Source organism: Pistacia vera, unplaced genomic scaffold (genome assembly GCF_008641045.1).
Source record: "Pistacia vera cultivar Batoury unplaced genomic scaffold, PisVer_v2 Contig204, whole genome shotgun sequence".
Taxonomy (NCBI): domain Eukaryota; kingdom Viridiplantae; phylum Streptophyta; class Magnoliopsida; order Sapindales; family Anacardiaceae; genus Pistacia; species Pistacia vera.
The window spans coordinates 282,641-307,308 of record NW_022196007.1 but is presented as its reverse complement, the minus strand read 5'-3'; the positions used below and the strand labels follow the sequence as shown (position 1 = coordinate 307,308).

General features: G+C 41.9%; 5 protein-coding genes across 5 annotated transcripts; all 5 read left to right on the top strand.

Annotated features, from left to right (window-relative positions):
* The first annotated feature begins 518 nt into the window (after window positions 1-518).
* On the top strand, window positions 519-1,037 carry LOC116128816 (18.2 kDa class I heat shock protein-like). The gene has a single exon (XM_031414579.1). The coding sequence runs from the start codon at window positions 519-521 to the stop codon at window positions 981-983; it is 465 nt and encodes a 154-aa protein (XP_031270439.1). The 3' UTR covers window positions 984-1,037.
* Window positions 1,038-11,843: 10,806 nt separating this feature from the next.
* On the top strand, window positions 11,844-12,594 carry LOC116128806 (18.2 kDa class I heat shock protein-like). Its single transcript, XM_031414563.1, has one exon. The coding sequence runs from the start codon at window positions 11,938-11,940 to the stop codon at window positions 12,400-12,402; it is 465 nt and encodes a 154-aa protein (XP_031270423.1). The 5' UTR covers window positions 11,844-11,937; the 3' UTR covers window positions 12,403-12,594.
* A 139-nt stretch (window positions 12,595-12,733) lies between these two features.
* On the top strand, window positions 12,734-16,703 carry LOC116128845 (APO protein 3, mitochondrial-like). The gene is given in 3 exon segments (XM_031414612.1): window positions 12,734-13,162; window positions 14,205-14,588; window positions 15,418-16,703. Coding segments are annotated over 2 exon segments (1,164 nt in total). The 5' UTR covers window positions 12,734-13,162; window positions 14,205-14,208; the 3' UTR covers window positions 16,202-16,703.
* A 12-nt stretch (window positions 16,704-16,715) lies between these two features.
* Window positions 16,716-17,693, top strand: LOC116128872 (UDP-glycosyltransferase 76E1-like). The gene is made up of 2 exons (XM_031414643.1): window positions 16,716-17,154; window positions 17,368-17,693. Exons 1-2 carry the CDS (start codon window positions 16,716-16,718, stop codon window positions 17,691-17,693), a joined length of 765 nt encoding a protein of 254 aa, XP_031270503.1.
* A 44-nt stretch (window positions 17,694-17,737) lies between these two features.
* On the top strand, window positions 17,738-18,229 carry LOC116128871 (UDP-glycosyltransferase 76E2-like). Its single transcript, XM_031414642.1, has one exon. It carries the CDS (start codon window positions 17,738-17,740, stop codon window positions 18,227-18,229), a length of 492 nt encoding a protein of 163 aa, XP_031270502.1.
* The last annotated feature ends 6,439 nt before the right edge of the window (window positions 18,230-24,668 follow it).

Below are 24,668 nucleotides of genomic sequence, written 5' to 3'. Positions count from 1 at the left end.
AATCCATAAAATCTGAGCCATCCACGAAGTCCTCCATGCAATTCTCAAACGAATCCACAGTAACGTGACCTTTACAGACGCCATTCACAGCCTGCCCAAGCTGTTTCAAAATCTCAGCACACATCTCTATATCTGAGCATCTCTTCACTAACTTCTTGTGCCATGCATGGCGGACCCGCCAGAAAGAAATCAACACAGAGCACTGAAAAACATCAGGACCAAATGAACACCAATACCTACTGAATCAACGGGATCACTTAAATACAGAAAATGAGACAGTTCACATGTGGAAAATTGAAACCTAGAGGAGGTCTAATTATTAACTTCGCGAATTTACCACAAAGCCCCAGAGGCTTCATTAACTAAACAGAAGAGATTTTCGCACGAAAGTACCAGAATTTTCCATCAGACTAAAAACCCTAACACTCTCCCGTTTTAGATCATCGGAGACAATTCTTCAAAGTTGAAACATCAAACTCAGCAATCAAATCTAATACTCTCGCATTGTCAGAAACCATATGGCATTGATTCCGAGCTTCTTCGGCAACCAACGCAGCGGTATCTTTGATCCCTTCTCTCTGAATGTTTGGGATCCATTTAAGGGCTTTTCTTCACTCTCCACTCGTTTCCCTCAAGAAACCTCTGCTATTGTTAACACGCGCATAGACTGGAGGGAAACCCCGGAGGCTCACGTGTTCAAGGCCGATCTTCCAGGGCTCAAGAAAGAAGAAGTGAAGGTGGAGATTGAAGATGACAGGGTGCTTCAGATTAGCGGAGAGAGGAATGTAGAGAAGGAAGACAAGAACGAGACATGGCATCGTGTGGAACGTAGTAGTGGGAAGTTCTCCAGGAGGTTTAAGCTACCAGAAAATGTGAAGATGGATCAAATTAAGGCTTCTATGGAGAACGGAGTCCTTACTATTACTGTTCCCAAGGTTGAGGTTAAGAAACCAGACGTCAAGGCCATTGAAATCTCTGGTTAAAACACTGAATGCTCTGTTTAAGAAAAATGCTGTGGATTGTCGCTATGAAATTCATGTAAATGCAATGGAGTTTCAGTTTTGCTAAGAAATGATAATGTAAATCATTATAATATTGAAATATAATATGTTGTGAAAAAAATTTTCTTGATTAATTTATATTACTATTGATTTTTNCTCTGTTTAAGAAAAATGCTGTGGATTGTCGCTATGAAATTCATGTAAATGCAATGGAGTTTCAGTTTTTGCTTAGAAATGATAATGTAAATCGTTGTAATATTGAAATATAATATGTTGTGAAAAATTTTTTCTTGATTAATTTATATTACTATTGATTTTTGGGCATAAAGTTCAGGAGCAAGGCATTGAATAACATAATTGACCGTTTTAAGGCTTTGTATAGATCTGAAATTCAGCAACATTATAAAACAGGTGTTTTTCATAGTTACCTTTGGGCATATTTTATGGTTTCAAACATATTTTCATCACATATTTATTAGATAATGTCAAGATATAATGATACATTATTTATTGTAAAATTAATATCTAAAAAATTATAAGAACTCACGTTTCAGTAATTTGAAGAGTGTATTAGTAACGTTACTAATGTGATTATAAAGGGGAGAAACAAAAGAATTAATTCAAAGTTAGGCAAAGGAGTATGGCCTATTCGAGAAACTGTGAAAAGTTGTCATTCCAGCGATATATTCAAAAATCTTAAGGGTGGTTATGATAATCTCCATTTCCATTGGGTTTAAAGCGTTGCCATCCAAATAAGAAAGAAGTAATACACCGTCAATAACACGTTCTCACAAATTTTGCTCATAATCTTGATATGGTAACTGAATTGACATTGTCACATTAATTCCGCTATACTTAAAACACAAAATGATTTTGACTGAACTAAAGAAATGGAACAATCATTCCTTATGAAATAATGATTGTTTCTCACAGAAGAAATAATATTCCTTATGAATGACCAATCATTCCTTATGCAAGGAATAGTTATTTCCTTCATAAGGAAGGGATGTACCTGAAAGAACTATTCTTTTAGGAACAAGGTTGTTCCAAGAAGAAGAAGAGCGAAAAGTAATACGTTGTTCCAAGAAGAAGAACGAAATTGAAGAAGGGAATTGATAGGAGAGAAACAAGATAAGGAAAATGGTTTTTCAGGAACAACCATCCCTTAAGAAGGAATAACCATTTCTTCATAAGGGATGGTTATTCCTTCATAAGGAATAAGGATAAAGGAATAGTCGTTCTGACTGTTCCTTCTGAAGGAACAACTATTTATTTCTTATAGTGCCTTGAGTATGATAGGAGTTGATGTGACAGTGTCAAGCTGTTAACACTTTAGAGTTGTAAAAAGTGGTTGTGAGATTATATTATAAACGTAGCATTTTCCATAAGAAATATGCATGGTATATATGAATCATTCATTAGAACTTATTTCAACAAACATAATAATTTGCTTTTTTTTTTTTTTTTTTTTTTTTTAACCAAGGTATCTGAGCCAGTTTTTGCGTAAATCGACTAATTTTTACAGCTTTTCACTGAAGTCGAATATATGCTCAGATAGAGAATCGAACCTGAGACAGCGTGTCTATCTATATTTTACACTANAGCCTACCAGCAGCGAGCGAAAAGGTTCTTCGACTCAAAGGTCAGGCAAAGAGACTTCCAGGTCGGGGACCTTGTGCTTAAAGAAGTTCTCCTTGGGACCAAAGAGCCGAGCACGGGGGTACTAGGACCTAACTGGGAAGGTCCATACCGGGTCGACAAAGTGATCAGACCGGGGACTTACCATCTCAAAAGATTGAACGGCTCCAAAGTACCCCGAGCTTGGAATGCCGAGCACCTCCGGCCATATTATCAGTAACCCCGAACTTAGCTCTTAGTTTTGTTAATTTCTTTTAAGTATTACTTTGTTCGCTCAAAACAGTTCGCATGTGTTCTGTTCGCGCATAAGAACTTATATGTAATCGCAAATGTAAAGTGCACATATATATGAAAAAGCGAAATGCAATTGTAAAGAAAATATGTCTTCATTTATGAACAAAAAGTCCAGACCCGGTTACAATGAAGACAATTCATTACATTAAGGCTGGTCGGGGGGATCTTTTGAGCCGGAAGCACCTGCCTGGTCGGGTCCCTGAGCGGCCGCGACGGCCTGGTCGTCCTCCTCGACCATGATCCGCAAGGTCATCTACCAACCCTTCGGGAGGTCGAACAAATCCAGATCCGGGTTCTTTGCTCGCAGGGTGTAAATGGACCAGACCGCCCAGTCCGCGGCCTTCTCCTCCATCTCCTCTAACTGATTCTGCATCTCTTCAATCAGAGTAGCAATTCTCTCCCGATTCTCCTGGAGCTCAGCCTCGAGAGCCAGCCTTTCTTGTTCGGAGGCCTCCCTATCTTCTTCAGCTCGCTGAGCCCGTACGAAGGTCGCCTGGAGCTCCTGGTCCTTTTCTCCGACCTCCTTAGAGAGCCTGGCGGTTGTCCTTTGAAGTTCTCTGACTTCCTCCGCACGTCGATCGAGCTCCACTTTCTGGAAGTCCACTGTTCGTTGAGCAGCGTCCCTTTGGTTCAGATACCTGTTCGTCGCTTCAAACGCTTGAGTCCTTTCCGCTTCAACGGACTCCAAACTCTGCTTCAGCTTCGCGACCTCCTCCTGCAGGTCGCTCGTCCCCTTTGCGGCCCCCAGCCGCGTCTTTTCCATGGACATCCTCATCGCAAGCAATCCCTACGAGCAGGATACGAGTTAGAAATAAATCAGACTGAAATTTCAAGTACAACTAGTTTACCTTGCTCAGATGTTGGAACGATGTGACCATCAGGTCATCGCCCGTGTCTGCAAATTCGTCGTACGACTCCGATAGCTCGCAATCGAGCAGGCCATAGACTATTGGCTGCAAGTATTCGGGCAGACTCCCCAATGAGTCTAGAACCGGCGTGTCCTTCGCCTTGCAGGCAGCGACCGCCTCGCCCACGGGCTCACGCGCTGCTCATCTACCTGTCCGTGTCTCAGTTCGCGGTCAGTGCAGCTTTAATACGGGAAGAGGAAAAGGCTTAGTGGCCAGTATATTATGCAAGTAAGCGTCTATCGGACGCCGAGATGCGGTATCCAGAAATGGAGCGACTATCTTTCGCTCTGCTGGTCGCGTCCAGAAAGCTGCGACCTTACTTCCATGCCCATACGATCAATGTAATGAAAAGTTACCCTCTTAAGCAGGTCCTCCAGAAACCGGAGGCCTCAGGTAAACTGCTCAAATGGGTCATGGAGCTGAGCCAGTTCGACTTAAAGTATACGCCTAGGTCGACTATCAAAGGGCAGGATGTTGCAGACTTCATCTCGGAATTTTCCTATCTCTCAAGCGAGCAACAGTCTAGCGAAGTCGGGCAAGAGACTATTCAGAACCTGTCGACCTAAAACCTCTACGTCGACGGATCATCAAACAGGAAAAGGGTCGGTGCGGGTCTTCTCTTGGTAAGCCCCGAGGGGGCTCGAATTCATGGTATCCTCCGGTTCAGGTTTAAGGCGACCAACAATGAATCCGAATACGAAGCTCTGCTCGTCGGGTTGTGACTCGCCAAAGAAATGGGTGCAACCGCGATCAGTGTTTATAGCGACTCTATGCTGGTCGTCAACCAGATTCTAGGGGAATACCAAGCTAAGGAAAAGAACATGGTCCGTTACCTGAAAGAAGCTAAGGTCTCTCTGGGGTCGTTTAAGCACTTCGAGATCGCTCAGATCCCCAGGGAGAGCAACTCTATAGTGGACGCCTTGGCAAAGATAGCCTCATCATTAGATTCTGAGGCTCCTGATAACATTCCTGTTCGTTTCGTCGATGCTCCAACCATCAGCTCGAACGAACAGGCTGTGAATGTGGTTCCCCCAGATTCCTGGATGACTCCCATTGTCTAGTACCTCAAGGATGGGATCTTGCTGAGCAACAAGGTTGAGGCAAGGGTCCTGCGAGTAAGGTCTGCTCGTTTCACACTCATCGGGGATCAGCTGTACAGGAGAGGGTTCAGTGCCACTCTCCTCCGATGTGTAACCAGTGAAGAAGCAGACTACATCATGAGGGAAATTCATGAAGGGATCTGCGGTAACACACAGTAGCTCGATCTCTTGCGAACAAAGTTGTTCGCCAGGGATATTATTGGCCCCGGATCCAAGAAGATGCGCACAACTTTGTCAAGAAGTGTGACAAATGCCAACGGTTCACGAACATTCCGCGAGCCCCATAACAGGAGCTGATTACTATGTCTAGCCCCTGGCCGTTTTCCATATGGGGGATCGACCTTATCGGCCCCATGCCAGTTGGAAAGGGAGGGGTCAAGTATGCCGTGGTCGCGGTAGACTATTTCACAAAATGGGTCGAAGCCGAGCCGCTAGCCGCGATCACGACCAAAAAGCTGAAAGACTTCGTTTTTAAAAACATAGTGTGCCGCTACGGAATTCCCCAAACCCTCATCTCATATAATGGAAAGCAGTTCGATAATGAGAAGTTCAAGCAGTTCTACGGCGAGCTGGGCAACCATAAAAAGTTTGCCTCAGTCGCCAGACCGCAAGCGAATGGCCAAGTTGAAGCAGTCAATAAGACCATTAAGCACACTCTAAAGGCAAGCTCGGGGCAGCCAAAGGAAATTGGGCTGACGATCTTCCCGAAGTCTTATGGGCGTACAGGACAACTCCAAGGACCTCCACCTCGGAAACCCCTTTTTCGCTAGCCTATGGTTGCGAAGCAATGATCCCTATAGAGGTCGGAACTGATTCTCTTCGGAGGGACTTGTACAATGAGAATGAAAACGAAGCATTGATGAGAGCAAGTTTGGATCTGGTCGAAGAGCATCGCAGCAAGGCTTCGCTGAGGATAGCAGCCTACCAGCAGCGAGCGAAAAGGTTCTTCGACTCAAAGGTCAGGCAAAGAGACTTCCAGGTCGGGGACCTTGTGCTTAAAGAAGTTCTCCTTGGGACCAAAGAGCCGAGCACGGGGGTACTAGGACCTAACTGGGAAGGTCCATACCGGGTCGACAAAGTGATCAGACCGGGGACTTACCATCTCAAAAGATTGAACGGCTCCAAAGTACCCCGAGCTTGGAATGCCGAGCACCTCCGGCCATATTATCAGTAACCCCGAACTTAGCTCTTAGTTTTGTTAATTTCTTTTAAGTATTACTTTGTTCGCTCAAAACAGTTCGCATGTGTTCTGTTCGCGCATAAGAACTTATATGTAATCGCAAATGTAAAGTGCACATATATATGAAAAAGCGAAATGCAATTGTAAAGAGAATATGTCTTCATTTATGAACAAAAAGTCCAGACCCGGTTACAATGAAGACAATTCATTACATTAAGGCTGGGCGGGAAGATTCCTTCGAGCCAGAGCCACCTGCTTGGTCGGGTCCCTGGGCGGCCGCGGCAGTCTGGTCGTCCTCCTCGGCCATGATCCGCAAGGTCGCCTGCCAACCCTCCGGGAGGTCGGACAAGTCCAAATCGGGGTTCCTTGCTCGCAGGGTGTAGATGGACCCGATTGCCCAGTCAGCGGGCTTCTCCTCCATCTCCTCAGACTGATTTTGCATTTCTACAGTCAGAGAAGCGACTCTCTCCCGACTCTCCTGAAGCTCGACCTCAAGAGCTAGCCTTTCCTGTTCGGAGGCCCCCCTATCTTCTTCAGCTCGCTGAGCCCGTGCGAAGGTCTCTTGGAGCTCCTGGTCCTTCTCGCCAATCTCCCTAGAGAGCCTGGCGGTTGTCCTTTGAAGTTCCTTGACTTCCTCCGCACGTCGATCGAGCTCCGTCTTCTGGAAGTCCACTGTTCGTAAAACAGCGTCCTTTTGGATCAGATACCTATTCGCAGCTTCAAACGCCTGAGTTCTTTCCGCTTCAACGGACTCCAAGCTCTGCTTCAGCTTTGCGACCTCTTCCTGCAGGTCGCTTGTCCCCTTGGCGGCCCCTAGCCGCGTCTTTTCCATGGACATCCTCATCGCGAGCAACGCCTGCGAGCAAGATATGAGTTAGAAATAAACCAGAATGAAATTTCAAGTACAGCTCGTTTACCTTGCTCAGATGCTGGAACGACGTGGTCATCAGGTCGTCGCCTGTGTCGGCAAACTCGTCGTACAACTCCGACAGCTAGCACTCGAGCAGGCCATAGACTATTGGCTGCAAGTATTCAGGCAGACTCCCCAACGAGTCTAGAACCGATGAGTCCTTCGCCTTGCCAGCAGCGACCGCCTCGCCCACGGGCTCCTTGCCCGACTCCTGGGTTCCTGGCGCGACCTCAGAGGCTGTTCCTCAGATTCGGTCTCCGACTCTTCGGGCTGAATCTGCTTCCTCTTCTTCGACCTCTGGACCGGAGCCTTCCGCTTTGGGCGAACAATTGGCGCCTGAGCAGCCTGTCCCGTCCTGGTCGCTTCTTGCACAGGACGAGGCTGGGAAGCCGGGACTGTTCACACCGGCTGTGCCGGGATTGGACGAGCAACTTCGGCCGCCCTCTCACTCCTCGATCTAGGAAAGACGAATGGTGCTCGGCGGGGCTGCCCGGATTCCTTTGGAGGTATCGTTCCTGCATTTAAGTTCGTTAGTAAACGAAATCATTCTACGACCAGAAAGAAACCAGTATAATTTACCTTCTGGAGGTTCTAAAGACTCCTTGTCGCTGAAGAACTCGTACTTCCGCAAGTTCGCGGTCGTCACAAGCTTCCTCGCGTCCCGGCTCTCCTCGTCCAGTATTCCAAAGGATACGAGCCTGTTTGGGTCGATGAGTAAGTCTTGGCTGGTCGTTCTGTTAACTGCAAAAGAAAACAGGTCGTTATTATGGATCAAGCGAGCAGATAATGAACTCAGCGAAAGAAAACCTACTTGGATCCTGAAAACGGCAGTAGCCATCGTAAAAGAAAAAGAAGAACTTTGTCTCGTAAGCCCCCGCATTGCTGGGATAGCTGTGTATCCACGCGGCAATGGTAGGTCGCCGAGACAGATAGTACGAGTCCTTGTCCCTGCTCTTTTTGAGATAATAGGCGATGCTGAGCTCCACTACCGTTGGCTCGCCCAAGCCACTTTCACAGCACGCAATGTACATCGCGACAGCGATGACGTATGCGTTTGGCGTCAGCTGCATCGGTGCGATCCCGAAATGATTCAGGACCGACCTGATGAAAGGATGGAAGGGAATCCTCCCTCCACCCTTGAAGATCTCTTCAGAGATCGCGGCAAGGCCATCAGCCGGGCGCCGTGACGGCCTAGTGTGGTCGAGGAACACCTCAGCGCGGATGTCGAACTGCCTCTTTATTCTAGCATATTCGTCGGAGGTGAGAACCGAGTAGACATCGAGAGCTGCGTCCTCGGGAGCTCCCCGCGAGGACGAGCTGGCTCCTTCCTCGGGTCTGGATGTTGACGGTTCCATTCCAGTCTGCAACATCGACAGACACGGTCATTTAGGCCTTTGTGCTTGTCCCGAGCGGCGGCAGGGGACAAACTCTTAAACCCTAGCAGTAACTCGAGCCGCCGTACACGGCTCGAATCCAATGACGGCGTCACGTCCCTGGTGAAACACCGGGAGACCCAACGCCATCGCCTAACCAAGCAAATGCAAAGAAAAAGAGGAAGAAGAGAATCTTACCTTCTGCGATGAGTAACCGAGACCAAAGCTCGTTTCAGTTGCCTGAGAAGTACTGATCGGGAAAGAATGGTTTCTGATTTACAAAGGGCTGTCACTCGAAGCAAAATAAATTTCGGTGACCTCATCTGAAAAATGCGAGTTTTTATATGGATTGCGAATCGGCGGTTACCACCCCTCGGAAACGAAAAGACAGCCCACTCTCTCTCTCTCCCCGCATTAAATGCACCCCACGTCGCATTAAATGCCGTGATAATAGCCATCGTTTCGAACGCGTTGCGCAACTAATGCTGTCAAAACGGTGTCGGGTCAGCACACGATGCATTTAATGTGTCTGACAAACGCTTCAGCGCGTGCAGAGCACCTGACAGCGCAGGACCAGGTTCATTGAATTTCTAAGACACAGAAAGGAGCGTCCATCGGATCCAGCTCGCTGAGATGAAGATTGTCAGGTCGCTTAGGCAGGGAATTGCACGAGATCGTGTTCGCCAAAAATCCTGTGCCGAGCTCATCCCATACAGGTCGGAGCGACCAAATCCTCCAATATGACTTAGTTTCCAAGGTTCGATCCTCAAACATTAAAAACTAGGGGGCTTCTGTTATGCCACGGGAAAATAAAGGGCTGACGTGGGAAAGTCACGTGAAGGGTGACCTGTTCCCGTCAGAGCAACACGCACACGTCAGACCTGCCAAATGATATGGAGCACACACGCGTCCATTTCCCTACAATAAGTCGTGCGAAGTCAGCTTGGGAAAGGGAAAATGGGACATAAAGCCGGATTATATCCTGACAATCACACCAAACCATGGATTTAATGATGATTACACGCTTCAGTTTGATATAAAATGAAGAAGACCCCTTCGTTAAGGGGATTCGGCCATTTTCATACTGAGAAACACTCTCTCTCTCCTGTAAACACATTTGCTTTTTCCAACTCTTTTGTAAGTCAGTTCGCAGTTGCGACCTGACCCACACTAATATCAATACAAATCAGTGGACGTAAGACTTGCTACTTTAGCATCCGAACCACTTAAAAAACCCCCTTTGCATTTATTTCGCTTTATATATTCCATTTTCACGTGTACTTAACAGCCAATTAACGTTACGCACGTGACAATTCGTTGGTGCCAAAAACGAGTATCAACAATATCTATTTTAATATTGGTTGAAACTTTACTAGAGACTTTATATATGATGTTAATGAGATAGCGGTCTGATTAAATGTCTATAATAAAGTTCTATTTCTCCTTTCCAAACCTTAATCACCTTAAATTTTTATACATATCTTATTTTAATTGCAGATAATGGTCAATATTGATTTTACTTATGCTCAATGTAAAGTAATTAAAGAGCATTTTCTCTTGTTTACCCATAAGTTCTCTACCGTTAGACGAAAATTAAAACAATAAGTCTATCCTTATAAAGAAGTTTACAAAGTAGCTTACAAAGTAAAGGAAAAAACAAAAGAAAAACGGAAAAAGAGAAAGAGAGAGAGAGAGAAATGACGAAGATGAAGGGTGGAGATTAACTTTGTATGCCTCCTTTGTAAGCTCCTTTGTAAGAATAGCAACTCCCAAATTAAAATGACAACTCAAGTACTTAGATTTGACATTAACGCTTAGCAATATTTAATGAGTTAAGTACATTTTAGTCCTAATTTTGGGACCCAAAAGAGTCATAAAGTGACACTTGGGTCCATATATATTAACTGCCTAAACTACATAAGGGTAATTTAGTATTTCAATTTGGTCATCAAGTAATAAACACAATGATAAACATAGTGACTAAAGCTAGGGATGGACACGGGTCGGGTCGGGGCTAGAGACCCATGTCTTCGAGCCCAGCCCAAGGGCCTAAGGGAATTTGTTGAACCCGACTCATCCTCGAGAGGAGGGTGTAAGGGAATCCCCGAGCCTGGCCCACGGAGAATTTGGGGATTTTATGATTATGGTTTTACTTTTACTCTATATATTTTTGGACCCAAATTTTTTATTTGCAATAAAATATATATAACATATATATTAACATTCACATATATATTAGGAAATTATATATATATTATATATATATATATATATATATATATATATATATAATATATATTATTACACCTTGATAATTGATTCTAATTCCATGATTACACACCCACGACACTTCCTCTCCAAAACCCCCAACAAAGCCATCCCGTTTGCCCGCCGAACGTCGCTGATTACTACTTCCTTTCCTAGGGTTTTTGCTTGATTGATGATTTGGGTGTAATTGTTGGAGTTGTTTTGTTGGAAATCGACTAGTGAAGTTGGTTTAGAGTGTTTGTGGTTGTTGGTGGTAATTGTTTTTCCAGTCGTTGGAATCAAAGGTGGCGAATGAGAAAGAAGGGTAATTTTGTCTTTACATTATTTATACCATGTGACATAACAGATTTTTCTAACAAAACATAACAGTGGGTTGGAAAAGTGTTGTTCTGAAAATTGATGGGTGGGAAAAGTGGCATTTTGAAACTTGACGGGTAGAAAAATGTCATTAGACCAAACCTTGGGTGAGAAAAAGTCATTTACTCTATTTTAAAATCTCCTTTTAAACCCATTCAATATCAAAATTACCCGTTTAGACATGAATATGTTTTTTATTTACACAATTTTTCTAATATTTAGTTCATCTAGATTAATAGACTTAAATCATTTCCCTATTTCAGTTTCTAAATTTATAAAGATCCATTGATATATGGCAATTATAATATAGATAGTAAATATCTATTTTTTTTTTCTTGTAAGTCTCCTAAAACTAAGATTTTGTGTTCTTAATTACTATATAAGTTATCTATATTTTCTATACTCCTTCTGTCAACAAACGGTTAAGTAAAGAATTATGTATTCCAAAAAAAGTTCCAATAATTCTAAGAAAACTCTACCGTGATAAATATAATCCGTTAAATTGAAAATTTTGCCTTTTTTTTTTTTTTAAAGCAATTTGAAGAATAAATTATGAATTTTTTAAAAGTTGTGAAAAATAATAGATAAAAGGAAAATATATAATAAAAGTCTTTTACCCATTTGAGGTTTGGGCCTTTAATGAAAGCTTAACTTGAGAGTCTATATCAGAAGAAAGTCTAGAACTTTCTGGCAAGCCCGGAACTTTAGAACTTCGCGAATTTACCAGAAGGCCCCAGAGGCTTCATTAACTAAACAGAAGAGATTGCGCGCGAAAAAACCAGAATTTACCATTATTCTTAATAAAAACCCCAACGCACTCCCGTTTTAGACCATCAAAGACAATTCTTCGAAGTTGAAGCTTCAAACTCAGCAATCAAAGCTAGTACTCTCGCATTGTCAGAAACCATATGGCACTGATTCCGAGCTTCTTCGGCAACCAGCGCAGCAGCATCTTCGATCCCTTCTCTCTGGATGTTTGGGATCCATTTAAGGACTTTTCTTCACTCTCCACTCGTTTCCCTCAAGAAACCTCTGCTATTGTCAACACTCGGATAGACTGGAGGGAAACCCCGGAGGCTCACGTGTTGAAGGCCGACCTTCCTGGGCTGAAGAAAGAAGAAGTGAAGGTGGAGATCGAAGATGACAGGATGCTTCAGATTAGCGGAGAGAGGAATATAGAGAAGGAGGACAACAACGACAGATGGCATCGTGTGGAACGGAGTAGTGGGAAATTCTCCAGGAGGTTTAAGCTGCCGGAGAATGTGAAGATGGATCAAATCAAGGCTTCTATGGAGAATGGAGTTTTGACCCTTACTGTTCCTAAAGTTGAGGTTAAGAAACCTGACGTGAAGGCCATTCAAATCTCTGGTTAAAACACTGAATGTTCTGTTTAGAACAATGCTATGGATATGGATTGTCTGTATAAAATTAATGTGAATGCAAGGGAGTTTTGCTAAGAATTAATAATGTAACTCGGTGTAATGATATGTCAAGAACTCAATGATGTACTATACTACTATGTATTAAACAACCATCGTAATACAAGATCTAATGTTTTCAGTAATTTGAAGGCTGTATTAATATTTAATAACGTTATTTATAAACCTTGATGACCTTACGAATTATGGAGATCTTACTTGATTGTAGATTATAGTCTATACTAATTTTACTAATGTTACCCAATACTAATTTTACTAATGTTAACCAAAGTTCCAGAATTCTACGTTCTTCTAATAAAAACCCTAACACCCTCTCGTTTTAGACCATCAGAGACCATTCTTCGAAGTTCAAGCATCATATTCAACAATCAAATGATTCAAATCTAATACTTTCGCATTCTCAGAAACCATATGGCACTGATTCCGAGCTTCTTTGGCAACTAACGCAGCAGTATCTTCGATCCCTTCTCTCTGGATGTTTGGGATCCATTTAAGGACTTTTCTTCACCTTAAAGTCTTAAAAACCCGTTTGGTATCTCTAATTGCCAAGGTATCTGCAATTGCTATCTCAGCCCGGCTTTTTATCTTCAAACCCTAAAATTTGCCCAAGCTAAAATCCAACACTTTATGGTATCTCCAATTACTATCAACTATATTTCCCTCTATTGAATCGGGTCTTCTCTCTAACTTTAAGGTTGGTTTGGTTTTTAATGTATTTTGCTTTTTTTTTTTATTTCTGTTTGGTTGCTGAGAAAAAATGCAAAAAAGTGAAGATTTTATAAGCTTATGGGTTTTGTAATTTGGGCGATGAGAATACTGGAAGTAGAAAGATTAGTTTTTAAATTGTTTAGTTCCCGTTTGGTAGCTGAGAAAGTGACGGAAAGTAGGAGGACGCAACGGGAAACGGCATTTTGTGTTGAACCTGAGCTGTTGTTTGATCTGGGTCTTATTCAATGTTAGAATAATAAAATATAACAATTCGGGGATTTCTCCCCCGAGTCCGGGGAGGGGATGGATTCATCTAACGGGGACAGGGAATTGGAAATCCGGCCCCGCCCCGTAGCCATCCCTACTTGTCTTTACTCTGTGCCGTTAAAATTGTAACTCGTTTGGTGCAGCAAATTGTAGTTTGACAAATTATCACGCTCTCTAGTATTTTGACTTTTTTTTTTAATATCATATGAAACCGAATATAACTAGTCGCATGATACGTTGTCTTGTTGAACCCACGAAACAAGCCTATAGGCCACTTAAGAGTTTATGTTATAGGTTCGTATTTTCACTTTTGCATGTAAACTGTTTGTCAAAATGCATGCTAACTGATGGGATTGTGTTTGAAGTTTTTTTTCTTTTTTTTTTTTCTTGATAATGATTCTCTGTGGTACCACTTGTCATAAGACGCCCAGTTTGTGTAAAATGTTGAATCATAAGTGGATACTCTTGAAGATTGTTGATTCTTTTTCACACAATGTAGTGCTCGAATAATTTGTGAATGGTTGTGGTGTTATTGATTAGACTTTGTAACAAAATGATTCCTTAAGTATATGAAATTAGTTTAATGCTTTTCAAAAGTTATTTGCCTGGTAATTGTATGTATAATATCGATATGGCACAATTGTCTTGGGTTTACATTTTTATTTTTTTTCCTGTAAATTAGCACTTGTTTAATTGCTGGTTGCTTTCTTGTTCTGACATTAGAATGTCTGATCTTGAATACCAGAACAAGTTCTTATGAGAACAATGCTGCCTAGACGAATTCAAAGCCTTGTGAATTTGCATGATTTGATTATGCAAAATTCTAATGCAAACATTATTGGTATAAATAAGTTAAAGCATCCATGTGGTATGTACTCTACTGGATCGATCCGCCCAGAGTTCCCAAGGAAGCTAAAGAAAAATGAGCGGAAACCATTGGTCACAAGTATTAATGAACTTAAGCGTTTAGCTAGAAGGGAAAAGAAACAGCGGCAGATGGTGAAAGAGAAGATTCTACGGCCTCCAGAAAATGGATTGTTGGTCAAGGAATTGATACCAATTGCTCATGAAGTTTATGCAGCCAGAACTGAATTATTTGCTTCTGTTTCAAAGATTGTTGAGAGTATCTCCATATATACATGCAGGTAAGCACTCAGCTTTCTTAATCATTGTCTAAGAGACTAGACTATTGAGTTGAGTTGAGTATAGGAAGTTGTGGATAGGCATCATCTTTTAGTAATTATGCTGTCTGTACCTTGGTTTGTGGAATTTGTGTTGTTTTTATTAAATGAGTGCGAAAAGTAACAGAAAATGTAGAGCGTTGTAGATTTTGATCATCTTTTTGTGGGTATTGTCTGGGGTCCTTTAGAGGATGAGTAATGATGTTGCTATTTTGTTTGTAATAAGCATGAATATTTATAATCAGAATTTATAGGTAACCTCTAATTGCAACTTTGTATTACATGTTCTAGCTTGTTCTAGAAACAGATGCCTAAAGTTTAAAAGATAAGCGTGTTATACATATATTTATGGAAAAATGCTATCCTTACAAAGACCTATACAAAGAGGGTTACAAAGTGACATCATCCAGAAGAAAAAACAAAGAAAAAACGGAAAAAGAGAAAGAGAGAGAGAGAGAAATTATGAAAATCAAGGGTGAGGATTATCTTTGTATATCTTTTTTGTATGTGTCTTTGTAAAACTAACATTGCTCTATATTTATGAGCCATATAAGAAAAGGAAGGCATATGATATGGAAGAATCCTACTTCTCTTGTGAGCCCAATCTATTGAAGTCCAAACTGAGGAGCTCGGATTGAAAACAAAATTACGTACAGTGATATACTTGAAAGTGGAAAGGATAAAGCAGTGTAAATGGAGATTCTGGTTTTTTATTTATTTATTATTATTATGATTGATCTGATCGATGGTTTGACATAAACTTTTTTTATGATTGTAAACTTGTCTTTTGTAGCTTGTGTGGAGAAGTTCATGTTGGTCATCCACCGCATAAGATCAGAACATGCAACGTTGCAGGTAGCCCAGCAAACAAAGAACACACTTGGAGTATTGGGGATATGAAGCATGTTTTGCCTCTTGTGGAATCTTTTCATCTATATGACAGGGCAGGGAGAGCTGTTTCTCATAATGAGAGGCTTGAAGTGGATCAGATTCCAGCAGTTGTTGAATTGTGCATCCAAGCAGGCATTGACATCCCTGAGTACCCTACTAGGAGAAGGATTTTTCCTGCTTACGATATTGCGGGTAAAGTTATTGATTTTGAGAAAAGGTTCCCAAAAGAAGTTGCAACTGGCAAAGGCATAGACACGTGGATTTTGGGGTAAGAGAAAGAAGTCAAGTGAAGAAAACAGGCATGGGAGAGAATGCGGTCAGGAGCATCCAAACTCATGCAGAAGTATGCTGTCCAAACCTGTGGATACTGTTCAGAGGTCCAAGTGGGGCCTAAGGGTCACAGAGTGAGGAATTGCCAAGCTTATAAGCACCAGATGAGGGATGGGCAACATGCATGGCAGGAGGCAACAGTTGATGATTTGGTTCCTCCAGTGTATGTATGGCATGTTCAGGATCTAACAAGTGGCAAACAATTGGTTAATGATTTGAAGAGATACTATGGTATGTTGCCTGCTGTAGTGGAACTGTTTGCTCAGGCTGGTGCAAAAGTAACTGATGATTATGCTGGCATAATGAGGGACGATGTTGCAGTGCCTGAGTTGGATGAAGAGAAGTGGGTTGTCTAAAGTTGATTGGATCAGATTGGTTGAAGCATCAAACTCAGCAATCAAATCTAATACTCTCGGCATTCTCAGAAACCATATGGCACTGATTCCGAGCTTCTTCGGCAACCAACATCGCAATATTTGTTATTCCTATGATAAATCATCGATTCAATTAGTTGACGGGAATGAATGTTCCAGTATTCTGCTTGACATTTAAAAGAGGCCTAGAAGAGATAGAAGTAAAAACATGAACACCAGGCAAAATCAGGATAACAAAAAAAAAAAAAAAAAAAAAAATCCTGAACATTGCCGTCCAAGAAAGCTGCATTATCTTTTGATTCTGTCTGTTTTAAAGACAAAAGTTCAAATAAAGGAGTGGCTAAAATTAACAATACCTTTGGCAGTTTCTACATATGTAGCTATCCTAGAAATTTTATTGATTGCCATTACTTGTTTGAGGCTAAATTTCAAGTAGCTGCAGAGAAAAATCTCCCTGAAAAAAAGAAAAAACAGAAGAAGAAAGTAAAAGAGAGAGATGGAAAAACAAGGGTGGAGATGCAGAAAACTGGTGCTAGTTCCATGTCCATTCCAAGGACACATAAATCCCATGCTTCAGCTAGGCACCATCCTTCACTCCAGAGGTTTCTCTATCACAGTTGCTCATGCCCAATTCAATTCTCCTCAAACTTCCAATCAGCCTGATTTTATCTTCCAATCCCTACCAGATGGCATATCATCCAAACCTGACATCGCTCGTTATTTTTTAGCTTTCATGTCAAGTCTTAACTTGAACTGTAGAGCCCCATTCCAGGAATTTCTAAGTCAGATGATAGGAAAACAGGAGCAGCAAGACGAACTCCCCTGTATAATTTATGATGCACTCATGTACATCTTACAAACTTGTAGTGTTACCACTATGCTGACGTACTTTGCATATCCTCGACTCCAAGAGGAAGGTTACATTCCCCCACAAGGTATAAGAACTCCATATTGTTTTCACTGAATATGTGCTAGTGACAATTGTAATGCTCACAGTTTAACACAACGAACTAATTTAATAATTTTAGCATGTTTCCTTTACGTGAAAGGGTGATAGTATTTCAAGTCTTAATTTTATAGATCAATTTGTAGCATAGCTCCGCTGGTGATGATTTCTGAAGCTTGAAACTACCACTTTTTTAATGCAGATTCCAACTCAACAGAGTTAGTGCCTGGGCTTCATCTCCTCAGATTCAAGGATCTACCATCAAACACTTTCGATGATTTAGATCCCACTCTGCAACTAATAGCTATACTGAGCAATATAGGATCATCTTCAGCCATCGTTTGGGATAGTATGGACTGCCTTGAACAATCATCATTAGCACAATATCAACAACAATTCCGAGTTCCAAACTTGTCAATAGGTCCTATGCACAAAATTGCTTGGCGTCCTCTAGTAGCTTACTGGAAGAGGACAGCAGTTGCATCTTATGGCTTAACAAGCAAGGTCACAACTCAGTTATATATGTAAGTTTTGGAAGCATAGCATCCGTGGATGCCAAAGAGCTAACAGAAATGGCTTGGGGCCTAGCCAACAGCAACCAAACTTTCCTGTGGGTGATTAGGCCGGATCCTGATAATGGAGCAGAACCTAATGATTGGTTGCCTGATGAATTTAAAGAGACTGTGGGAGAAAGAGGCTACATAGTGAAATGGGCACCACAAAAAGAAGTATTGGCACATGGTGCTGTGGGAGGATTTTGGAGCCACTGTGGTTGGAATTCAACCATTGAAAGTATAAGTGAAGGGGTTCCAATGATTTGTAGGCCATGTTTTGGGGATCAAAAGGTGAACACAAGGTACATCAGCCATGTATGGAGAAATGGGTTTGAGTTGGAGAATGATTTGGACAGAGGGAAGATAGAGAGAGCGATTAAGAGACTGATGGTGGAAAAAGAAGGGGAGGAGATGAGGCAGAAGGCAGCAGAATTGAAAGAAAAAATCAAGAAAGGTGGATCTTCTAATAATTCCTTGGATGAATTAGTAGAGCTTATAACGTCAGTTTAATGGCAATTGCCATCAAAACTAGTGTCTTCAGGCATCTTAGCTTCATGAATGGCCAAAAATCTTACTATCACTATTATCTTTTTTATATATTTATTTTTGAAAAGAATAATTCATTCTCTTCAAGTTCATTTGTATTTGGTTAAAGAATAATTTTAGAGGATGAGTAATGATGTTGCTATTTTGTTTGTAATAAGCATGAATATTTATAATCAGAATTTATAGGTAAATTTACAATAATTTTGGATATCTTGAGTTAGTAATAAAGGGTTAATACCAGTGACGTAGCTAGTATTTTGAATTAGTGGATTCAAAACATCAAAGTTAATAAATTTATAATAAAATATATACTGAAGTAATAAGCATAAAAAATATACTTTTAAAAGTTATATATACCAAATTATCAATTATGCAATTATCTTCGACGATATTTCATATTCTGAAAACGTTGTATAATTGTTTCATAGACAATTCCATCAGATATATATCTCTCTCAGTATATATAACAAGACAATCATTTAACAATTAATCTCCTATTCGATTTCGTAGTCGATTTTTCACAATCTTCATTGCACAAAATGCTCTTTCAACACTTGTAGTTGCAACAGATAATATCAATGTTAATTTTATGTTCAAAAAGATAACAACACAAAAAAAATCACCCTCCTTTTCTACACTATACTCTATTCAATTTGCATATTTTCTAAACCAAATGAGATTAAAACGACGCATCATATTCTCAATTGCTCGCTTTTTAAAATTATGATTGTGTGGTTGGCAAGGTCTTTTTTGCAAGTATGTTTTTCTCACTTTGTCTCTATCATTAGGATGATATTCTAAAATGTTAATCCTTAATCCAGGATATGGAGGAAGACTACTCAAGTTAAGCTTAACATATGTTTGTCTTAAATTAGATTTCATAGGCTCATTGTGAACACTATCGTAAAACCTTATGTTTTGTTCAATTGATGGTTCCTCATTAGAAAACTTTCTTTTGATAAAAAACTTGTCCATAACTAAAAAAAAATAAAAGAATTTTTATTATCAGAAATATAATTTATTTGCAATTACAATTAAAAAACAACACAAACTTAGGTTTTTCAAATAATTTCTACTAACCCAATAAAATTCAACTCATAAACCCATGAAAATTCATCAAATCTAACTCTAAATATCAAGCAACTAACCAATATATCGAAATTAAATCAAATCCCAAAATCTCTACAACTTAATTTCATCAATTCTTTAAACTATATTCAAAATTAACTCAATAACTAACCATAATTTATTAAACCCGACTTAAAACAACAATTAATTAACTCATACCTCAACATAAAGAAGATTAAATCAAAACTCATATCAAAATCTAGGAATTATTTCCAACTTATTTATTAAATTCAATAAAAACTCTATAACTCACAATCTTTCATAAATTAAGAAAGTTAAAAGGAAAAAAATAATTTTAAGTAAAAAAATAAAAATAAAATTAGTATCATCTTACCTTGTAATCCAAAGGAGTAGCATTTCTTGAGTATCCAACTAATAGAAAAATATTATATGAGAGAAAAAGAGAGGAAATAAAGAAAAGAAAAGAGTTTAAAAAGTATTTGTAAAATCCCTTTTCTAATTTAGTAATAGCATGAATTTTATTTAGTTATTTAATTCCTTTCTATTTGATTTTATGGTATTGTTGTAAGAAAGGGGTATTTCTATTAGTTTTTAAAGTTTGCGTTAAGGGGTGAAAACAAAGAAATAAATTATGATGGGTTTGCATGTATCAAGAGGGTTTATAAAAGTTCTTAAAAAAGAAATAATAATAACATACAACAATTCTTAAGCAAATCCTAACGACAATATAATTCTATGAATATACAATGGAAACAACCATCCCATTCACTCTGGGGGATGGGTACTTCGTAGGGTGGTTTTAGCACCACAACAATCTCATGCATAATCTCAAGTAACGTGTAAGTCAAGAGCATATTACGTATGTGCTTATAAATCATACATATATGACATAATATTCAAAAATTACATATAGGGGTGAAATTGCAATTTTCTAAACATATTTCAGAAACTGACGGTTTAACCTAGATTAAAAATTACCTCAAGCAAATATCACTTTTAAAAGTCAAAGCTCATATAACACATTATAATTATAATTAAACCTGTTATGCCTGAGAAATCAAAGGCTGACGTGGATTTGCGTGACGAAACGTGGCTTGCTCCCGTCAAAACGGTAAGCGCACGTCAAGCCTGCCAAACGCCCTGGTGCTTTCACGTGTCAGCTAACCTGCTCCAAATCGCGTGAAATCGGCTTGGAAAATGGGTAATGGGACGTAAAGCCAGATTACATCCTGACACACACACCAACCCAAGGATTTAATGATCATTACACGCATTTAGCTTGATATAAGAAGAGGAAGACCCCTTCATTAAGGGGATTCGATCCTTTTTACATTGGTATTCTCTCTCTCACTAAACAAAGCTTTGTATTGACTGTTCAATCATTTGTAACTCAGTCCGCTTTAGTGACCTGACCCACCATATTAATACACATCAGTGGACGTAGGATTTGCTACCTTAGCATCCGAACCACTTTAAAAATCTCATTGCATTTATTTCACGTTGACAATCCATATTCACGTGTGTTCCTAGCCCAATCAACGCTGCGCACATGTCAATTAGTTGGTGTCTAAATCACGCATCAACAGTTTGGCGCTAGAAGGAGGGCCCTGATTTAGTGTCTACCCTTCATCAGGAGAATCTTGGACTTACTGGTCTTACAACAGCAAATGGCCTGCCAATCTGAGCCAGAGCAAGCTAATCAGCGTACTGAAAAAGCTCCAGTTTCACAAAATGCTGCGGGGGATATCCCGGCAGCTTCACAACTTGACCCTGCCATTAGAAACTACCTGGAGAGGTTCGACAACACTCTCCAGACGGTCAACCAAAGGTTGGACCGTTTGGACCAAGGCATGTCATCTACAACAGCTGGGGCGGTGCAACCGCCAAAGACGCCTGCAGGTCGCACGAAAGCGCGGCAAAGGGCAATAGCCCATGCCGCGAGCACTGCAGCGCATAGACGTAAGGGCAAGCAAGTGGCAAAAGGTCAGCCTATGGGCCCCCAGGGACCAGCGAGCATAAATCGTGCCCCGAGCAGGGTGCCGGTAAAGCTGAGACTCGGCAAAAAAGTGAATCCCGAGTAGTCCCATGCCACGTCGCAGGCAAACCCAAGCAAAAATGCCGCGAGCGATGATTCTTATCGTCGCCAGCAAAACGATCCCGATCGTTATCATGCGGGTGGTCCCCACACCTCATGGGGAGGTTCGTACCACCGCGAGGGTCGTGAAAATGCCCCGCTCGATCCATCGCCTTCACACGCCTCTAGCTAGCGTGTGTCGAGTGCGACCGAAAATGCCGGCCGAGGTGAAGAGGAGTTCGACCTACGGACCCTCCTGAACCGTAATTGTGAAGGCCAAACTTGCATGGGTGAAAGCAACCCCTAATTGGCTCCGTTACCACAAATTGAGGAGCTACAGCGAGCTCTGGACAGGTTAAGAGAGCAGCAAAATGAACAGGCGCAGGTCGCCTTTGCATCCCCTTTCTCTCCCGAAGTACTAGCCGCTCCACTCCTACCGGGGTTCAGAATGCCCGATATGCGACCGTTTGATGGGAACCATGATCTGCAGGATCATTTATATGAGTTCAACGACCTGATGGAGCTCCACCAGGTTTTGGATCTTGCAAAATCCGTTGTTTGGCCGTAAAGCTGACTTCTCACGCCAAGCGATAGTTGAGGTCGCTCCCAGCGGGATCGATCAGTTCGTGGCCTCAGATGAGCACGACATTCCTATGGCACTTCCAAGCTAATTGGAAGTTTTCGATGCCTTTGAGCTACCTCAGCAACATAAGGCAAGAAAGAGACGAATCCCTACAATCTTACATCGACCGTTTCCACAGGGAACTCAACAAGGTCGCTCATGCTCCAGAAGAGTCCGTCCGAACACTTATAATAGCTGGAGTTCAGCCGCAAACCGACTTGTGGAAAGAACTGCAGGCTGAGGACGATGTTTCCCTCACCGGGTTTTACAACCTTGCAGAAAAGTATCTCCGAATAGAGAATTCATTGGCGGCACTTCGTCGTCGTGATCATGGCACTTTCAGCAGTATGTCTAGTCGGGGAGAAAATAGAAGAGCTGATCGCAAAGGAGATATTGATGATCAGTGAAAAGGGAAGAAACCCCGTTACGAGCACAAAAAGTCCTATGCTCCCGTTCCTCGTCGCGACCGCGACAAAGCTCAATACACTCCGCTGAATGTGTCTATATCTGCTATTCTTGACAAATCCGAGGAGGCCAGCCTGTTCGGTGAGCCGGAACCAATGAAAACTCCTGCTACGGCCAGAAACAGCAAAAAATACTGCCGTTACCATCGGGATAACGACCATCACACTAATGAATGCCGAGCTCTAAAGCAGGCTATCGAAGAGCTCATCAAGAAAGAGCACTTCAAGGAGTACATTGATGACTCTCCAAAAGAGAGCCAAGGGGAGCAAAAGAAAAAGCGTCGTGATCGTAGCAGATACAGCAGTGTTAACATAATCTTCGGAGGTCCGCACCTCGCTGGAAACACGCGAGAAGCGCAGGAAAGGTACGCTCGCGAAGCATATCACGACCCGATTAGGGTAATGAACACTTCGCAGCGACCTCAAAAGGCTAGAAAGGAGGAATCGATCACCTTCTGTGAGAAGGAAGCAGCTCACTTGCATCATCCTTATGAGGACACTCTGGTGATCACGCCCCTAATAGGGTGCCATAATGTCTGCAGAATGCTTGTAGACAACGGAAGCGCTGTGAACATCCTGTTCAAGACCGCTTTTGATAGAATGAACCTAGACGAGGCCGACTAAAGCCCGCCTCGATACCTCTCTACGGATTTACAGGGGACCACCTGATCCCCAGAGGAACAATACAGCTACCAGTCACCCTCGGTGACTACGACGAGGTGACTAAGGTTACCAAATTTTTGGTCGTGGACTGCCCATCGGCCTTTAATGGAATCTTGGGGCGACCTCTGTTGAGAAGCTTCATGGCAGTCATTTCCGTTTACCACCTCAAGGTGAAATTCCCCACTCCAACAGGGATAGGGGAAGTAAGCGGATCGCAAAGTGCATCTCGCGAATGCTATATAAAAGCAGTACAAATGGCAGACAAGGGAAAGGGCATTTTGCGATGTGTGCCCCGCCAGGCTATGGCGATCAGTCGGGTCGAGCCACAGCCCAGTCCAGCGGAGGATAACATAGATCCGTGAGTTTAGGAAATTCCTCCTAGTGGCCCGGTTGAGGATTTGACCGAAGTTTCAGTTGATCCAAAAGAGCCGAGCCGAGCCGAGTATTAAGGATTGGGAGCTGTCTCAACCCTCAGCTCGCTTCCGAGCTGAAAGACTTCTTAAAGGAAAACATTGACGTGTTTGCCTAGTCGCATGCAGATATGGTCGGGATCAGCCCGGACATTATCTGCTATTCATTAAACATTAACAGTGAAGCTAGACCGGTTCGCTAGAAAAGAAGAGCGATGGACCTAGAGCGGTACGCCGCACTAAAAACAGAAGTGGAAAACCTCCTCCGAAATGGGTCCATCCGAGAGGTGCTCTACCCGACCTGGGTCGCCAACCCGGTCCTGGTAAAGAAGCCGAATAGCAAGTGGCAGACCTGCGTTGATTTCAGCGACCTCAACAAAGCTTGCCCGAAAGACAGCTTCCCTCTGCTGAGGATCGACCAGCTCGTTGATGCCACCTCAGGACATGAGCTGCTGAGCTTTATGGATGCGTACTCGGGATACAATCAAATCCCGATGTACGGGCTAGATGAGGAGCATACATCCTTCATTACGGACCGGGGGCTATACTGTTACAAAGTTATGCCTTTCGGTCTCAAGAATGCGGGCGCGACCTATTAGAGGTTGGTCAACCGAATGTTCTCCGACCAGATCGGGAAGACAATGGAAGTCTATGTGGACGATATGCTGGTCAAATCCTAGGTCGCCTCAGAACACATTGCGCATTTCGTTGAGATGTTTGACATTCTCTGACTCTACAGAATGAAGCTAAATCCTCTCAAGTGTTCATTCGGAGTGTCATCGGGAAAGTTCCTGGGGTATATGGTTAATCAATGGGGCATAGAAATAAACACCGAGAAGATCCAGGCCCTGCTCGATATGGAGAGCCCGACTAGCAAGAAGCAGGTCATGAGTCTAAATGGTTGGATAACGGCACTTAGTCGCTTCATATCAAGGCTGACAGACCGTTGCTTACCATTCTTCAATGTTCTGAAGGCGAACAAAAAATTCGAATGGACTCCCGAATGCGAACAGGCATTCCAGAGTATAAAAGAACACTTAGGGAAGCCACCTCTCCTCTCTAAGCCTTTCCCACAGGAAAT

What these genes read in the sequence shown, in the direction of transcription:
- LOC116128816 (XM_031414579.1), top strand. Translation starts at nt 519, where the DNA reads ATGGCATTGATTCCGAGCTTCTTCGGCAACCAACGCAGCGGTATCTTT.
- LOC116128806 (XM_031414563.1), top strand. Translation starts at nt 11,938, where the DNA reads ATGGCACTGATTCCGAGCTTCTTCGGCAACCAGCGCAGCAGCATCTTC.
- LOC116128872 (XM_031414643.1), top strand. Translation starts at nt 16,716, where the DNA reads ATGGAAAAACAAGGGTGGAGATGCAGAAAACTGGTGCTAGTTCCATGT. An exon ending in AGGTTACATTCCCCCACAAG is followed by an intron (nt 17,155 to 17,367) that starts GTATAAGAACTC and finishes TTTTTAATGCAG; the next exon opens with ATTCCAACTCAACAGAGTTA.
- LOC116128871 (XM_031414642.1), top strand. Translation starts at nt 17,738, where the DNA reads ATGGCTTGGGGCCTAGCCAACAGCAACCAAACTTTCCTGTGGGTGATT.